General features: G+C 41.0%; 2 protein-coding genes across 4 annotated transcripts in view; one reads left to right on the top strand and one right to left on the bottom strand.

The window, feature by feature from the left end:
* ATL1 (atlastin GTPase 1) overlaps nt 1-2,631 on the bottom strand; it is a 100,177-nt gene extending 97,546 nt beyond the window's left edge. Inside the window, exon 1 of one of the 2 annotated variants that reach the window (XM_522849.8) lies at nt 2,246-2,631. The gene's annotated coding sequence lies outside the window, so the exon portion shown is untranslated. The remainder of the gene's footprint in view (nt 1-2,245) is intronic. The other variant, XM_001156076.8, reaches the window with a different exon arrangement.
* Nucleotides 2,632-3,041: 410 nt separating this feature from the next.
* MAP4K5 (mitogen-activated protein kinase kinase kinase kinase 5) overlaps nt 3,042-19,176 on the top strand; it is a 113,483-nt gene continuing 97,348 nt past the window's right edge. For both annotated transcript variants that reach the window (XM_054666516.2, XM_063793369.1), the window contains exon 1: nt 3,042-3,179. In XM_054666516.2, the coding sequence (XP_054522491.1) occupies nt 3,072-3,179 (108 nt within the window). In that variant the 5' untranslated portion in view covers nt 3,042-3,071. The remainder of the gene's footprint in view (nt 3,180-19,176) is intronic.

The raw sequence follows: 19,176 nt of genomic DNA, 5'->3' as shown, positions 1-19,176 counted from the left end.
AAAATATTTATGTGTCAGCATGAAGATACTAAGAATGCATGACAATTAGGTTGGAATGAAGGACCTATCAAGCCGTATTTATTCTTATTCCATACCTTGTCATATGAAATTGGGTGGTTTGTAAGAAACTCTCTGGTCAGTTACCATGACATAACTAACATATTATTACATAAACTTCAAACTTGAAATTGTTTGCTTAATTGTCTAGGATGTAAAATTAAATTTAATCAGTGTGTATTTAAGTAAATTGAATTTGCATTTCTTTACAAAGCAACCCACTTCACTGATCTTGTTAAAATTAACTCAACCAGTATTTTTAAAATCCTTAAGATTCTTTTGGAGTTAGTATAAAACAAATGTTTTCCTCTTTGCATGAATTGCAGTACAAGTAAAATAATGATTATAGCAGACATATAGAGTCTTGACTTTTTAACCACCACATAGAGTCTTGACTTTTTCCATGCTATCTGCCTCTAGGTTGATGGTCAAAGCATATGGATCTGCCATTACTGGCAACATAAAATATCTGCACTCCAGGGTCTTGTTGAAGCCTATGACCTCAAACATTTCACTGCCTAATTCATTTTAAATGCTGTATTTCAAGAATAACATGCTTAAAGGATTGTCAGGATATTTGTCCTCGTCTCAAACTGGGCATTCAGTTTCTACTTTATGAAGAAGGCTCATTAAATAAAATTTTTGGAAGTCTTTGCATTAGGAAAATATATGCCTCTTCTTGATCAATTGGTTACTCTTGATCTCAAAAACACTATAAAATCCTCTGGTTGGCCGAGTTGTCACACTGTTCTGGTTTCGTATTTTCCTTCTCTTTAACTTCATACTAGTTTGCCCACTTATTTTTATCTTGTTTTATAGTAAGTGTTTTCTGTGTGCTGCCTGAAATTCCCTGGAGTAACACAAGTGTAAACATGTAAGAATAAATATATTTCAGACTAGATAAAGGATCAGTGCTTATATGGCCAGAGGAAAAAAATCTCAAATGAATCTATGACAGTAAACAAGTGCTAAGATACCAATAGAACATTTGAAGAGATTTTGAGTCATCGAAGCCAAAAGTATGTGCCCACCAAAACAAGTGCCAAGAATCTTTGAAAGAAGGAACTGTTCTTCAACAATTTTTTCAATGCAGCAAACACATAGGCTTTGTCCATGGAGCATGTAAGTCTGGGCTTACTTATGTTCCCCAAATAAGTGCCCTTTGTGTGTGGAGCACAAGAAAATACATATATGCCCTGTCCTGTTAAGGTGCGAATTTAATTTCTACATTATACAATTATCAACAATAAAGAGTATTGTCAATTACTCCTTATTATACATTATACAATTATCAACAATAAGGAGTATTTTAATTCTCAAGAACAGAATTAAAAATTGGGTGTTCAAAGCCACATGCCAACATCTCCAACTTGCTCTTTTATGATGTTTCAGTCACTAAATGCAGTGGCTGAGTGTTATCTGGCTTTTCTGTTCAAATTCTCTATGAGGCTCTAGAAATAACTTAGCCAGTATAATGTAACACTGGCAACTTAATTTCTACCTTCAGAGCAAGACTGGAACTGAAACTGCAAAACAGCTTGTGAAATATCAGCCAAATTACTTCCCCGAACTCCTGTTCCATATATGCTGTGCATTGTTAAGTATTTTAAGACCTCTTATATTCGATAACCCCCTTTACAATCCTGTAAAACGCTTTATAAACACTTTCCTGGGTGTCAGATGCAAAATCTTACCCTCTTTAAGCTGCAGATAAGGACACCGAGATGTTGCCAAATATGCTGTTTTGTCCCAGAGCACATACTGAGGAAGTGGTAGAACCAGAACCAGTCTGTGACCCCTTTGTTTTACTTTTGCGGAACTCCTGATCTCATTAAAGGTGCAATACCAGCGATGAGACACTGCATGTGCCCAACAGGGACAAAGGTCATTGAGCAGTCCTAGGAATTCAGACTTTCAGAAATGTCTCAGAAGAACTAAGTAGAAGGCAGGTTGTGCAGGTGTGCAGTGCAGCCTCAAACTGGTACCACCGGGAATGGTTTGCAAAACAGGAAGGTGCAGTAGGGTGTGCCGGGACTTAGTTAACCTGGCACTCCCCCACCTCCTTCCCCGGCGCCCCGCTGCCAGGTTACTTCTGGCCCGGTGCCCTTAACGTACCCTTTCCGTGTTTAACTTGGAGGGCTACGTTCCCATCGCCCTTCTTCCTCTACCCGTCACCCTACAGGCCTACCTGACAAATGTGGGGACGGTTTAGCCAAGGCCCGTTGGCCCACGAATGCCCAGGGGTGTGCCTTATTTCTGAGAGTGGGAGGGAGACAGCCCAGGCCCTGCAAGGACGCGCCCGGCTAGGGGGGCGCGGTGGCGCGGTCGGGAGGGTGTTGTGTTCTCAGCAGGCCTCAGGGCGGCACTCTGGTTCTGCGGCCGGAGTGCTCGGGCGGGCCGCTGGGCGCCGACCCATGCTGGCTGGGAACGTGTCTCCCGGTGACGCAGCCCCGGGTGGGGAACGTGGTGCGGCGGCGGCGGCGGCGGCGGCGACTGTACGCGCCTCCGCCGCCCCCGAGAGGACGCGCCGTGCAGCGGCTGAGTGGCGGCGGCGGCGACGGCAAACCCGGAGCTGCCGGCCGGCGCGGGGGAGGAGGACGCGGGTGCGGTCTAGGAAGTAGGTCCCGGGCTCCGCGCTCAACAAAGACGGGGCCGCCCCCATTAGGTACCGAGCCGGCCCTGGGCCCCGGCTGGCGGGGAGGCCTCGTCGGGCAGTTCGCGGGCGGCCGGGGAGGGGGAAGGGCCGCAGACCGAACGGGGATACGGGGCGCCGGGGGCCCTTCCAGGCCCCTTTCTCTTCCACGGCCCCTGGCGGGACGGAAGGGAAGGGGCCGGGCCGCGAGGGCGCGGCCGCTGGGGGTCGTAGCCTGCGACGCCAACCAGCCTTTGCTCGTCCCTCGTGCAGACGGAGCTGCGGGCGGAGGCTCCATGTTGGGAAGCGGCGCCGTTCGTGCTTGTTAGCGGGAATCCGGGAGCCGCGGGGTGAGCTGGCGGGGGCCGGGCCCTAAGTGAAGATGGAGGCCCCGCTGCGGCCTGCCGCGGACATCCTGAGGCGGAACCCGCAGCAGGACTACGAGCTCGTCCAGAGGGTCGGCAGCGGCACCTACGGGGACGTCTATAAGGTAAGTGAGGCTGGCCGTGCTTTTTTCCTGCGGTCGACTGCGTCCCGGGAATGGGGCCACTTTCCTGCGAAGTATTGGGGCGAGAGGAGGATGCTTTTACTGTTGCCTCTTGGGGAGAAAGCGGCCGGGGTCCCTTTTACTCGGTTCTGAGCACCCTCGACTCATAGCTTGTTCTAATCGCTACCAACAGGCAGAACTAACCACACAGTTGCAAACCGCTGTTGCACTTTTTTTGTGGTTTAAAGGCTTTTTAATAGGGCTTATTTATGGTATTGAAGGGAATTTGAATCTGCCTGTGGAATTACACCGAAGGATGCTCTAGTGTTAGCGTGGAAAAATGCTTCATGGAAGATAGACAGGAAAGAATATTGACATTCAGACATTTGCATTTTTTAAAAAAAAATTGTTTCAATGGATGAGTTTGACTAAAAAAGCCATATGAAACTCTGTCTCTGAGCTTTAACTGTAAGCAAACTAATATTGGTGACATGTATGCAAGCATTATCCCATATAAAAAGATGCTTTTCCTGGTGGAAGTTTGATCGTTTGTTTTTGGTTGGCGATAAAAATGTGATATTAACTTGCTGGGTTTTGTTTTACTTTAGCGGTTCCTTTCAGGGATTTATAACATCCTATAACCAAGAGTGGATATGAGCTGCTGTCTTTGTATTGTGCTGTTTTGTATTACTTAAGACAAACGATGAGAGTAAGTTACACCTAATTTAGGATTTTAAAAAACATTGTAGAGAAGCAAACCCAATTCCCCAAATCCGCTGAGTTCTTGAATGGTTCAGAGGAAAGAGATTGAGATTGCCTTATGCTTTTTGTTGTGTGTTCCAAAAAGGGAGTATTAGTGCAGCCTATGAATATTAAGGGCAAATTCCTTTGCTTTTTGCAACGGCGTTGTTTATTGGATTTGATCATGATATATATCACATTGTGCCAAACAACACTTCTGCATATCGCTGAAGTGGTTTTGTGTCATTTGGGTAATTAACCAGTAGATTCCTCTGGGGTTAGCTTGTTGTTTTGCACAGGTGGTTCCCCTCTTTTTACTTACTTTTAATTTCCTCCCAATTAATATTAGCATTTCAAGGTAGTGGTATTATAGCCCTAGCACTGTTTGATTCTACTGAGATAGACTGTAATGGATAGGCTTTTTATTCCTTAAACAAGCATTTGAGTCTTCTGTACCAGGCACTGGTAGAGGTACTGAGGTGATGAATTGTGAGCAAGGTTCTGGCTCTTACCTTGTGAATACCTTCGAACTCAAAGTGTATGTTTGTAACAATCCTCTTCTTCTTTATGTAAAATTAGAGGTAGTTAACTTAGTTGTTTATCCAGGGATTAGCCATTTTGTGGAATGCTCTTTAGAAAATTGAAATTCCTATTTCCTTTCTCAGTCTCATTTTTTAGTCATCTTTGTCTTATGATTCACTGTGTGTTAGACGAGTTCAATTTAGTTCATGTTAATTTACAATAGTATAAATTCTACTTGTATATATTCTCTTCTCCCTACTACAATAAAGTTTTAGGAGTGTTTTTCCCATAAAGATCTTAAGACCTCCACCCTTTTTCTTCATAGATATAGTAACTAAAGCAACTCTGGAGCAGGATTTTATTCATGCCTGGGAAAAAGCAAAGATTATATTTAAGGGGCAGCTAATGCCTGCCTTTTACCCTGGTGCCTTCCTGCCCTAGTCTCTCTTCTGCAGTTCCCAAACAGAATCAGAAACCGAATATTCATCATACTCTACCTTCACCCCTTAACACATGGTCCCCTACCCTCACAATGTTGCTTCCTCTACCCTCACAATGTTGCTTCCTCACACTTACATGTATATTCATTGCACACTAGGCCAGCCTCTGATTCTAAACATCCTTAAGGCGTTCTTAGCTCCTTGTCTTTTGTTTTCCTTTGTTCTAATTACTTGGAATCACCTTCCACCCCTCCATTTCCACCTGTTGCTGTAATACCTGTCCATGAAAGCCTTACCCAAATGCTCCTGGGCAAGACAGCCCTTCCCTCTTATTTCTCAGCCTCATCTACCACTCTCCTTAGTCATTCTGCTCTAGTTACACTGGCCTGCTTGCTTCTCCTTAAACATGATAAGCATCTCCCCATCTTTGGGTCCTTGTTCTTGCTATTTCCTCTCTTCGTAATGTCTCCCCTTCACCACCGCCCCCCACTATATGGCTTGCTCCCTTCCTCCTTTTTTTCACATCCTCCCGATCTTCTTTTCCTACTCTATTTTTTGCTTTGTACTTATCACCAACATAATGTTTTACTTATTTTTTTCTTGTTTATTATCTATCTTGATTCACTAAAATACTCCATGATGGCAGGGATTTTAATCTCTTCACTGCTCTGTCTCTGATTATGCCTGCCACAAAGTAAGTACTTCCTAAAAATTTGATGAATAAATGAATGAATGAATATCAGACTCTGTCACTTAGTTCTCTGAGCACATGCTATTGACATCATAGCACTAAGTTAGCATTTAATAGTCTATGTATTCCTGTAATGCCTTCTGTTTGTCTGTTTGTTTGGATACAGGATGTCGCTCTGTCCCCCAGGCTAGAGGGCAGTGGCGGGATCTTGGTTCATTGAAGCCTCAACCTCCCGGGCTGAAGTGATCCTCCCACCTCAGCCCCCCAAGTAGCTGGCACTACAGGTGTGTGCCACCATGTCTGGCTAATTTTTGTATTTTTTTTTTAGTAGAGAGGAGGTCTTGCCATGTTTCCCAGTCTGGTCTCGAACTCCTGAGCTTAAATGATCTGCCTGCCTCGGCCTCCCAAAGTATTGAAATTACAGGCATGAGCCACCACATCCGGCCCTGTGATGCTGTCTAATGATACCCTGCATGTGTATTTTTATTACAAATTTCAACTATTTGAGTTCTCTGGGGAAATATTTCTGAAAAACTATTTTATAGTATATCCACTATCAGTGATCTAAGTCCTATAGAATTTTGTCAGTCTAAATTTACTCCTTAGTATGCCTAAAAACACATAACCTGAAACTGTAGTGCTGAATTTTTTAAGCTCTGGGCAATTAGAGTAATTTTGCTATTTATCACTGTGTTTCTGATGAGCTGAAAATCCTAGGACGTTTTAGAAGTATTTTCAATGTAGGATATAAACTAGTGAAATACCTGCAGTAAAGAATAATGAAGGTAAATTAGCCACTGTTCTAATCAGATAATATCCCCCTGTGTTTTTGAGAGAGGGTCTTGTGCTTTAGGCTGGAGTCCAGTGGCACGATCAGCTCACTGCAGCCTTGAACTCCTGGGCTTAAGGGATTCTCTCTCCTCAGCCTCCTCAGTAGCTGGGACTACAAGTGTGTGTGGCAACATGCCTGGCTATTTTTTTTTTTTTTTTTTAATGTAAAGACAAGGTCTTCTTGTGTTGCCCGAGCTAGTCTCAAATTCTTGACCTCATGTGATGCTTCTGCCTCAGTCTCCCAAAGGGCTGGGATTAATAGGTGTGAGCCACCAAGCCTGGATTTTTCCCTGCCTTTTTTTTTTTTTTTTACACCTTAGGTATCTTTTGAAGCAGAAGCTTTAAAGGACTCTGGCTTTGAGATTCTTCATAATTTACTTTTATGTTCATCAATACCACAGTTCCCCTCTGAAGCTTCCATCTTTCCTGAGAATCCCCAAGAGGGAGAGTTCAATCTTATATTGGCTCTTCCTTGGTTGAAAGAAGAGGAGGAACATAAAGATTCTTTTAGATAAATGGAGTGAATCATTGAGGGCAAGAGCAGGAAATGGTAGAGGGGAAAGAAACACAGAAGAGAAAAGGAATTTGGTGGATGGTGGATGAAGGATTAAATGTCAACTGAGCAGCTTTTATTTGTAATTACTGTAAAAATGTAGATCTGCCAGCAGGAAGGATAAATCTGGAGATTTAGATTCTCAACTACCTCTGACCACAAGGATCTATAACAACTACAGCATCATGATACAGTTCATAATCAGTAGTACAAGCCATTTGGGCAGTCCTTATCCAAATATTTGTATCAAAATTGCTTCCAGCCTAGATTTCAGAGAAGTTCTGGCAATCTGGCTTTTTATTTTTATTTATTTATTTATTATTATTATTATTATTATTTTACCTTTCATAGAATATAAATTTAGACTGGGCAATCCTATGAATTTTTTTCTAACCTTTATTGCTTTATCTGATTGATTATAGAAGAATAACATGTTTAGTTCCCAGAGGACAGAAACAGATGTCTCTTGCACATCTTTGTAATGTAACAAACAAATGCTCAATAAATATTTGTTGAACAAATTAGTTGTAGAAAATTACTCAGAGATAGGTACTGCTAATAATTTAATACAGTTTATTTCAGGCTTATTTCCTAAATGTTTTTAAATCAATATTTCCAAAATGGCTTTTATATTTAATTTATGATTGGGAATATGATACAGGTCTTTTTTCTGCTTGATTGAAATGACCAGCATTTTCCCTAGTCGTTAAATATTCTACAAAAGTACATTTTTTTTTTTTTTTTTTTGCATGACAGGGTCTTGCTCTTTTGCCCAGGCTAGAGTGCAGTGGTGTAATCATACAAAAGTACTTTTTTTTTTTGAGACGGAGTCTTGCAGTGTCGCCAGGCTGGAGTGTGGTGGCGCAATCTCAGCTTACTGCAACCTCCTGACTCCCTGGTTCAGGTGATTCTCCTGCCTCAGCCTCCTGAGTAGCTGGGATTACAGGCATGCGCCACCACACCCAGCTAATTTTTGTATTTCTAGTAGAGACGGGGTTTCACCATGTTGACTAGGATGGTCTCAATCTCCTGACCTCGTGGTCTGCCCACCTTGGCCTCCCAAAGTGCTGGAATTACAGGGTGAGCCACCACACCCAGTCAAAAGTACTATTTTTAAAGGATCCGTTGAATGAACCTTCATTTAGTTAATCATTCTAAGTTGCATATTTGTTATTTCTAGTTTTTAAACTTTTTTTTGCAATTATAAATGATGTTATAATTTGCGTAGAAGTCTTTGTCATGTAGTCTTATCACTAACGTGGGTTCCTCTGGATGCTAGATGAATTAGGTCTGCTATGGGGAATCTCCTTTATGTATGCCTTCACTTTCTTTTCCTCCAGCCAAGAGTCACCATTCTGGAATGGCTTTAGGCACTTTGAAACATATCCCAAGATCCCATTTTATAGAGACAAAGCTTAATGTATCATCACACTTCTAGAAGCATTCATTCATTAAAGAAGTATTTATTGAGTGCTGACAATGTGTTAGGATATGGGGATGCAAACATGAGATGAAGTACACTATCAATAAGGAACATATGGTTTAGTCAAGAAAACAGACGTGGCCAGGCACAGTGGCTCACGCCTGTAATCCTAGCACTTTGGGAGGCCAAGGCTGGTGGATCACCTGAGGTCAGCAGTTTGAGACCAGCCTGGCCAACATGGCAAAACCCCATCTCTATTAAAAATACAAAAATTAGCCGGGCATGGTGGCAGGTGCCTATAATCCCAGCTACTTGGGAGAGGCAAGAGAATTGCTTGAACCCGGGGGTCGGAGGTTGCAGTGAGCTGAGATTGCGCCACTTCACTCCAGCCTGGGCAACAAAAGCAAAACTCCATCTCAAAAAAAAAAAAAAAAGAAAAAAGAAAGCAGACATGTAAGCAGTCATAATTTGGTAGAAAATTATGTGCCATAGGAGAGAAGTGGAAGAAATGCCGAACTCTGCTTTTATTGGGGATGAAGGAAGGGAGAGAGAGGAGTGTGAACCAAGGAAGATTAACAGAGGAAGGAACGTTAACTGGATTTTTAAAAAGAAGACCAGTGGTTTCTAGGTAGAGAAGATAGGAAAAGATATTCCAGGCTTTGGGTATGGTATGTGCAAACACCTGGAGGCTTGAGAAACCGTGATGAGTTTTGAGAGATCTGCATCTGTATTCATTCCAGGTTCAGTGTGACATCTGGCAGAGATGTCATTTCAATTATTTATTTTTATTATTTTATAGATGGAGAATAGAGGCTATTTTCTGGCAGGAAACACCAGCTAATGGACTCCATGTGTCATATCAAAGAATTTGGACCTTTTCAATTATTTATTTTTATTTTTTTGAGACAGGGTCTTACTTTGTCACTTAGGCTGCAGTGTAGTGGCATGATCTCAGCTCACTAGACCCTCCGCCTCCCAGGCTCAAGTGATCCTCCCACTTCAGCCTCCTGAGTAGCTGGGACTGGCACACACTGCCATGCCCAGTTAATTTCTGTATTTTATTTTATTTTTTTGTAAAGGTGGGGTTTCCCCATGTTGCCCAGGCTGATCTTGAACTCGGGGGCTCAAGCAATCCATCCACCTCTGCCTCCCAAAGTGCTGGGATTTTAGGTGTGAGTACACTGTGCCCGGACTAGAGAAACACTTTTTAGGAGGAAATATCTTACAGTGTAGTGTAAGGATTTTACAAAGTGGCTAGAAATGTAGAGACCAGTTCCCGAATAATCCGGATGAGAGTTTATGCAAGACTAAATTTAGGCCCTGGTATAGAAGATGAAAGGAGGGGATGGATTTGAGTCATATTTAGAAGATGATCAAAAACACCTGGTAATCGGTGAGGGGCAGGAGGAGAAGGGTAATTGATGGCATTTAGAATTTCTGGCTTGAGTGACTACATTGATGCTATCAACAGAGTTAGGAAATACCAAATATGCGGAGTCTGGATTTTGTGTTTGGTTTTGAACATAAGGCATTGCATAGGTGAATGTGTCTGGTAGGTGGTAGGAAATGCACCTCTGGCCTTGAGAGTTCTGGACTGGGGATACAGGTTTGGGAGTCATCATCACTTTATGGGGTGGTACCTGTGAAATACAGGTGAGGTCACCCAGGAGAGTTTGTAGGAGAGCTGAGGAAAGGCTGTAGCCTTAGAGGGGTGGCAGAGAAAAATAATATATTGAAGGTGTCTGAGAAGAAACAAAGCGGTATGAGGAAGTTCTTTTCATAGGAACGAAAAGTTTCAAGAGATCATCTCTATCATCAGCTGCCTCCATTCTTGTTCCTGTTTGCTCTAACTGCAATGAGGAAGATGAATTCATTCTCCAAAAAATATAAATCTGAAGTTTTGTGTCATTTCTCCTTTATTTCCCTTGTCCGTAGAATAAATTCTTAGAATAATATTCCTATTAAGGCCCTGCTTATCCCAATACCGTATCCATACTGAACTTTCAGTTCTTTATATGCACTCTACTCTCTGTCTTTCAGATTTTTGCAGGTATTCCTTTAGAACACTCTTTCTCTTCCATCTTATCGCCTACTCTTTGGGTTTCTGTTTAAACATTACATTTCTCGGTGGGGGGGCTTTTCTGTCCCTTAGAGTAGGTCACATCTAGCAGCTGTATGTTTTCAAAGCTCCATGTACATTTTTTATCATGATACTCATCATTTATCACTTCTCATTTTTGCTTGTCTTCCTGGTAGACTAAAACTGCATGAGAACAGAGATCTTATGTTTACTGTTGAAACACCTATACTAGTATATTGCCTAGTATATAGTATGTGGTCAATAAATATGCCTTGAAGGAGTAAGCAGCATAGTGGTCATGTAAGTAAGGAGTTGGAAGGGTTCATTAAGAGTAGAGGAGTTGAGGTATGATTGGTAAGTGAGGAAGTAGAGGGAATGTAGCCTGCTCTCTGAAGCAGCTTAGCTATGACAGGAAAAAGAAATGAGGCACACAAATGTTTCTTCTTGTTTCAGGGTTTTACTTTCATCAAGACTGAGTGATTACAGCATTCAGTTACCATTCTTTAAGTTTGTCGTATCACCCAAGTGTCTAAGAGGATTGCTGAGTTTAGAGATGGAATTCTACAGAGAAGGAAATCAAGACAAAGAATTTGGGAGGAATTGATAATTCAGAAAGGAGATAAAAGGAAAAAACATAGGATGGATTTTTAGGGACTAGAGTAGGGGATAAATGTAAAAACCTCCCTCCCTTTCTGATCTGGAGCCTTGTTTGTTTATTTCCAGTCCTAGTTGTTCCACTGCGAGTATGGTTAGAGTGAGGCATGTTAATGAATGGGAGCTGGGATGGAGAACTGGGAGGACAGGATGCAAAGGAGTATTTAACATTCAACAAATACTTATAGAAGGCCTTCTATGGGGCAGACACTGTTGTGGGGCCTTGTGATACATCTAGTGAACAAAGTGGACAAAGATTCCTCCCCTCATGGAACTCACATTTTAGTGGGGGGAGAGAGACAACAAACATAATAAACACATTGTATAATACGTTACAAGGAGATTAAAGGTATGGAAAGAAGAAAAGGTTGAATGGTTAAGGAGGATCAGGAATGCCTGAATGGAGTGAAGAAGGCAGGTTGGGGAATTATATAAGGATGGTCAGGGTAGGCCTCATTGAAAAGTTTAGATTTGAACAGACTTGAAGGGCATTAGGGAGTTAACCAAGTGGATAACTGGGTAATCAGAGGAAGTCTTAAATCTCTTTCTTATTGAGTCACCGGAACCTGTGTCTGCAGCTGAATTCTAAGCTTAGGGGCAGGCATATTATCTAAGACACAAGCACTGCCATCATCATGCCTTATTGACTGGTGCAGGACCACAGGTCATTGTGATTTTTATTTATTTATGATTTTTTTTTTGAGACAGAGTTTCGCTCTTGTTGCCCAGGCTGGAGTGCAATGGTGTGATCTCTGCTTACCGCAACCTCCACCTCCCAGGTTCAAGCGATTCTCCTGCCTCAGCCTCCCTAGTAGCTGGGATTACAGGCATGGGCCACCACGCCCGGCTAATTTTGTATTTTTAGTAGAGATGGGATTTCTCCATGTTGGTCAGGCTGGTCTCGAACTCCCGACCTCAGGTGATCCACCCACCTCAGCCTCCCAAAGTGCTGGGATTACAGGTGTGAGCCACTGCGCCCAGCCCATTGTGGTTTTTAATTAAGTTCAGCAGTTGGTTGTAGGTTACCAAGTCTTATGTTATTTTTTTAAGCATAAATTTGTAAGCAAAGAAAATGTAGCTGTTTCTTATGTCTTCTCTCCACCAGTATACTTTGATCTTTAAATATTAAGAGTCTAGTCCAATGCCTAAAAATCTGAAGGTAATAGAAAATAGATGTATGTGATGTTATTTCTCTGACATTTGATATCAAAACATCACCTACTTTCTTATTTTTTGATAGTAACACAGCTGAACTATATGAATATACTGTCCTTTTTGTGTCCTGTGTCTGACATTATCAGAGACTCTTGGTTTTCATATTTGAGTGAGATAGTGAATAACTTGGAAAAATAGCTTAACAGTAGAAAATAAGAGATGAAGGATTGTCCTTCAAAAACTTTAAATTATATTTCTTATTAAATAAATGTTATGTTAAATGTTGTATAAGGTCACTGCGAAAATAAAACATGTTTTATTGGGATGATGTGCTACTGTTGTGGATATTTACTATTTTAAAAGTCATCTGGGTAAAATCTTATTATTTATTTTTCTTACTGTTCAGAGGTAGGCTTATTTTGTGACTGCCTAAAGAGAAAATATGGTTCTAATGGTGAATGTGAAGCTCTGAACCATACCTGGGAGCAAAATACATGTTATGAAAACTTTAAAAGAAGTAAAAAGTACTTTCAACTTGGTGAAGATAGACATAAAACAGTGCCGTCCCTAGTGCAAGTATAGCGATGCATCACTAGTATAGTCCCCAAATTGACTTGTGGATACAGCTGCAACCTTGGGCTTATTCATCTAGTATTCTAGTTCTTTGTTTACATAGGTTTAGTATTTTCACTTTGATCTTCATTTCCAGTGTAATTTATGAAGACAAATGGGATAGAATACAGATTGACTTAGATTTCTTTTTTTAGTTTTGCTTTCAAAATTTAAAAGGGTTTCACTTGTAAACTAACATTGTGGTTTCAGACCAAGAACACAGAAAGAAAAACATGAACTCTATTAACAAGCGATACTTGTGTTTTTGGGGCTTTGTTGTCAGTTTGAGAACTTTGACTAAGATAAATGAATTCACTTGGTGGTATTGGACTATTTTGAGTATTTGTATATGGAGAGTGTTATTAGAAGGCTATTGCTTTCCAGTGACGTGAAGTACTAGTCAAGTTTGAGAGGGTAGATGACTCTCTGAGAAGGACAAGATGAATTTAGGCCTAATATAATTTTATTTCTGTTAAATATAATCTCTCATGGAGATTTTGAGGTGATGATGTGGGAAGCCCAGCTGATAGTCAGATCTGCCCTTGGAGGTGTTTGGGCTAGTGAGTCATACTGGCCCCCGCCTTCCAACATTTTTATGAAAATGAAATTGGATTAAAATGACTAAGAATGACTAATGTTTGTATAACACTCTCATGATCAGTGTGTGATTTGTTTCACACGATAATCTAGTGAAGTAGGTGGAACAGATGTGCTATCATCCCTATTTTACCCAAGAAGAAACTTACTGTTACCCTCAATCTTACTGTTAGTAGATGGCACTGTAAGGACTTGAATCTAGATCTTCTGATTCCAGTCTCTGCTCTTTCCATTATTCCAAGCCACCTTAGGACTGCATCTTTAAATTCACTACTCTACACATAGTCCTTAACACATTGTCTGCCATGCTGTAGGCACTATACATAGTATGGTCAGATGAGGCTTAGAAGCCTTACCCCTCTACTGAGAAATGAGGGATTTATGGACTGATTTCAATACTTAAAACTTTAGGTCTCAGCACCAGTTTTCAGATGCACTTCTTCCTGGTTATCACTTGGTCATTACTCTGACCCTCATGTTTCCATTCAGAGCCCAGGCTTGATTTACCTTTACTATCAAGATGACTTTGCCCGGGTGTGGTGGCTCACACCTATAATCCCAGCACTTTGGAAGGCCAAGGTGGGTGGATCACCTGAGGTCAGGAGTTTGAGACCAGCCTGGCCAACATGTTGAAACCCCGTCTACTAAAAATACAAAAATTAGCTGGGTGTGGTGGTGGAAGCCTGTATTCCCAGCTACTTGGGAGGCTGGAAGTGGGAGAATCACTTGAACTGGGAGGTGGAGGTTGCGGTGGGCAAAGATCGTGCCACTGCACTCCAGCCTGGGCAACAAGAGTGAAACTCCATCTCAAAAAAAAAAAAAAAAAAAAAAAGATGACTTTGCCGATAGCCACCTTACAATACAAATAACTAAAACCAGAAACGGTCCCGTTTTTGGTTGCTGCATGTTCTTCCTGCTGTGCCTTCTCTTGTCCTCATTTTGTCGGAACTTTATATTTATGTTTATTGTTAATTAACTGAGTCCTATAAACTAGGCTCTGTAATGCTGTTATAAATTATAAAATGTGAATTATTTCAGGCAGATAGAATAACCTGCCTTAAGTAGCATTAGCTAGTTTTGTTTGCTTCTCTCTGATTTAGGATAATTAGGACTGCCTGAGAAGGATTGTGACTTCCAGCTTTGTCTTTTTTTGAGACAGAGTCTTGCTCTGTCGCCCAGGCTGGAATGCAGTGCCATGATCTCGGCTCACTACTACCTTCACCTCCCGGGTTCAAGCAATTCTTCTGCCACAGCCTCCTGAGTAGATGGGACTACAGGCGCACGCTGCCATGCCCGACTAATTTCTTTCTTATTTTAGTAGAGACGGGGTTTCACCATGTTGCCCAGGCTGGTCTCGAACTACCGACCTCAGGTGATCTGTCCACCTTGGCCTCCTAAAGTGCTAGGATTACAGGCGTGAGCCACCACGCCCGGCCAAATTTTTGTATTTTTAATAGAGACAGGGTTTCACTATGTTGGCCAAGCTGGTCTTGAGCTCCTGACCTCGTGATCCACCCGCCTCGGCCTCCCAAAGTCCTAGGATTACAGGTGTGAGCCACCACGCCCAGCCCCAGCTTTGTCTTATGAAATAATGTGTTATTTCTCACATGCATGCATCCCTTTGTTGGTGCCCCGTGCCTTCTTGACCCCCTTATTAACTCTTCATGTATCCAAATCAGAAAGAATCATGTGTAACTTAATATATTTTTAAAGACATCTTTTAATGAACTAGTTTTGCATTTTCAGCTTTGGTTCTTCATTGTAATACATGCTAGAGATGTTTGGGTCCTTTACCAGTTTTTTCCAGGAATTGTTTCCTGTTATTCTTAATGTAGTAGTAAAGATCTACAGGTAGGACTCACCTTCCTATATGTTTGTCTCTCTCTTCTTGCCTTGGCATAGATAGCCTTCTTTTACCTACCTTTTTATTTTCAAAATACATTTTAAGTGATACATGTTCATTTTTTATTTTTATTTTTATTTATTTTATTTATTTTTTGAGATGGAGTCTCATTTTGTCACCCAGGCTGGAGTACAGTCGCACAATCTCGACTCATTACAACCTCCGCCTCCCAGGTTCAAGCAATTCTCCTGCTTCAGTCTCCCGAGTAGCTGGGACTACAGGTGCGTGCCACCACACTTGACTAATTTTTGTATTCTTATAGAGACAGGGTTTCACCGTGTTGGCCAGGCTTGTCTCAAACTCCTGACCTCAGGTGATCTGCCCTTCTTGGCCTCCCGAAGTGCTGGGATTACAGGCATGAGCCACTGTACCTGGTGATACATGTTCATTTTTAAAACTATATAGGAATGAAAAATTACTTGTGTCTCCTTTACCAAGAGATAAACATTCCCAACTTTTAAAAATTCATATTAAGGACATACGTATAAATCATAGAATAGATACGTATAATAATATACAGTATATATTATATAGATGTATATGTGATAACGTGCTTTTAAATTTAACAATATATAACAACTTTTTGTCAGTAAATATACATATTTAATACTTGTGTATTATTTTCTTGTATAGTTATATAATTTTTAATTCATTATATACAAACATACAAGCAATTGCCTCCAGTATTTCTTTATTGTAAATAATGCTGGGATCAGTATCCTTGAACAGATTTTTTTCGCACAATCTTAATTATTTCTTTAAATAAATTTCTAGAGCTAAATTTCCTAAATTGTCTTAAAGGTTTTGGTGAATTTTAACCAATTATTCTCCAAAAAAATTTGCACCCATCAACAATGATTGAGAGTTCACATCTTCCCTACCCTGAAACTCAAGCCCTTTCCTCCCTTTCCTTTGCCATTAAGACCTCCAGATAATTAGTTCAATTTAAGTAATCCTGTGTAAGTAATTCTTCTTTTAATAAAATCAGTCTGTGTTAGAAAAGAGTTGGGAGAAACCTTTTCAGAGACAGATGAGTATCCTAATAGATTGGGCGGAAGACCTGAGATTGAAGTCATGTGAACAGATTTTGGGTCATTCTAAGGGAAGGCTTTAGGCTCTGAATCTGTCTGCCTGGGAGTCGGGAAATTGTGCAGTATAGCCTCCTTCCATGGGATGGGAAGCACCTGTCCAGACCTGTATAATTGTGTGGAAGCCAGCCTGGAAGTAACTTGCTCCACAAAAATTAAGGAGTTTTGCACCGCATGTTCTCGCTTATAAGTGGGAGTTGAACAGTGAGAACACAGGGACACAGGGAGGGGAATAATACACACTAGGGCTTGTTGGTGGTGGGGGGCGAGGAGAAGTAACTTAGAGGACAGGTCGATAGGTGCAGCAAACCACCATGGCACACATATACCTATGTAACAAACCTGCACATTCTTCTGCACATGTATCCTGTAACTTAAAGTAAAAATTAAAAAAAAATTAATGAGTTTGGGAGCTAGCAGGGAACCTGTGGCTGGCACATAGTGCATATAACCCCTACCTTGTCCTTTACAAATGGTCATTTATAACTTCTTATTTAAATAATAAGGATATACTGTGTTTGGAAGTAGTTGGTCTTTTTTTTGGACGTTTTAATTGCTAGAGAAAACTTTCTTATATGGATCTAAAATCTGCCCCATTGAAACTCAGGGCAGGTACAGATATTTTTATTCATCTTAGTAATTCCTTGCTCTTACTCTACTAATATTATCCTTGTATCTGAGGTACCTGATGCTTCAGAGGTGCTCAGTGAATAAATGTTAACTTGATGTAGTGATTAAAGCCTTTCTTTTTCCCAAAATGATTTATAATAAAAGTAAAATGAAGCACTTTCTTTACTCTTGTCAGAGGATAAAATATTGCATTCTGTTTTGGATCGAACACTTTCAACATTTATTTTTTGTTTTATTTTTTGAGACGGAGTTTCACTGTCACCCAGGCTGGAGTGCAGTGGCGGTATCTTGGCTTACTGCAACCACTGCAACCTCCGCCTCCCGGGTTGAAGCAATTCTCCTGCCACAGCCTCCCACGTAGCTGGAACTACAGGTGCCCACCCATCATGCCCTGCTAATTTTTGTATTTTTAGTAGAGACAGGATTTCACCATGTTGACCAGGATGGTCTTGAACTCCCGACCTCAAGTTATCCACCCACCTCGGCCTCCCAAAGTGCTGAGATTACAAGTGTAAGCCACCATGCCCAGCCTCAACATTTATTTTTAAAACTTAAAAATATTGTAGGCTGGGCGCGGTGGCTCATTCCTGTAATCCCAGCACTTTGGGAGGCCGAGGTGGGCGAATCACCTGAGGTCAGGAGTTCGAGACCAGCCTGGCCAACATGGTGAAACCCCGTCTCCACTAAAAATACAAAAATTAGCTGGGCGTGGTGGCACGTGCCTGTACTCCCAGCTACTCTAGGGCCTGAGGCAGGAGAATTGCTTCAACCCAGGAGGCAGAAGTTGCAGTGGGCGGAGATCACGCCACTGCACTCCAGCCTGGGTGACAGAGTGAGACTCTGTCTTAAAAAAAATAAAAAAAAAGTATTGTAATTTTGTAGAAACCTGAAAAAAAGAAATGTTGCCTTTGTTGTCATGAATCTAATGTTATAACTACTATCATTTTTGTTGGACATCAAACTTTGAGCACATAATCAAAGTAAATAATAACTAGACTGGTGGGAAGGGTCTAGAATTTATATGGCATGGCATATTGAAAAATTTGTGTTTTGTCTGTAGGTAGAAGCAAACTTATATTTTTATCGGAGCAGAGTTAGAATTAGAGCTTAGGCCTCCTGACTTTCATAGGGACTCAATACTTATTGAATAAATTAATGAATTTAGAGATCTGAATTTGTCATATAGTAGAAGGAGTAGGTTAAGTCAGTGTTATCTTACAAACCAAAACTGGGACCACTGAAGAGAAATTATTGGATAATATATTTGCTTATCGCAGAAAAGCCTTTATACAACTACAGTTATACTAAAAATGAATGTATTAGACCACCATAGATTAAGTAGAAGAGATTTGCTCTTTAAAAGAGAGATTAGATTGGATGACTTTTAAAAAATTCCTGCAAACTGAGATTCCAGAGAATAGTGTCTCTGTAATAGTTTCATTTTAACTGTCTATTTTCACTATTCCATAAGTGTGGCTAATTTTTTAGGATTCTGTTCTTGATCCTCCTTTCTTCTGACTACTTATTCTAAGTAATCTCATCCACCTGCCTTCATTCAGTAATGTTGATGATGCCCAACTCTGTTTTCAGTCCAGGTTAGCTCTTGTTAAGCAGCTTATAGGATATCACTAGATTGGTTTTCCATAGCAAGTTAAAATTTTAAGTATGTCCAAAAGTGAGCCCCCATCTGTATCCCTCTCCCCGCCACAGAATGTGTGCTTCCTCCTAGGTTTGTCATCTCAGTAAATGGGACTACTGTCTACCCAATTGTGCAATCCAGAACAGGAATTATTCTTGACTTGCTATTTCTTTATGTTTCACAGATAGTTTACCAGTTCCTAATGGAGACAAGCTTGGATTACAGTATGGCACTGGAAATAGAAGGAAGTGTGTGGATTTGGCTTATAAGTTTAAGCTGTCAGGATTTGCTGATATGTCAGATGTGAAGAGTGTGAAGGAAAGAAATAAAGAATGACCTGGATTTTGGGCTTAAGTGAGTGTGGTGGATACGGTAAATTTGATTTAGATTAGGAAGATGTGGGAATGAAAAAGTTTGTGGGAGAGGGATAATCGAGTGTTC

This window comes from Pan troglodytes, chromosome 15 (assembly GCF_028858775.2).
Source record: "Pan troglodytes isolate AG18354 chromosome 15, NHGRI_mPanTro3-v2.0_pri, whole genome shotgun sequence".
In the NCBI taxonomy this organism is placed as follows: domain Eukaryota; kingdom Metazoa; phylum Chordata; class Mammalia; order Primates; family Hominidae; genus Pan; species Pan troglodytes.
The sequence above is the reverse complement of the archived record's forward strand: the minus strand, read 5'-3'. Positions and strand labels throughout refer to the sequence as shown.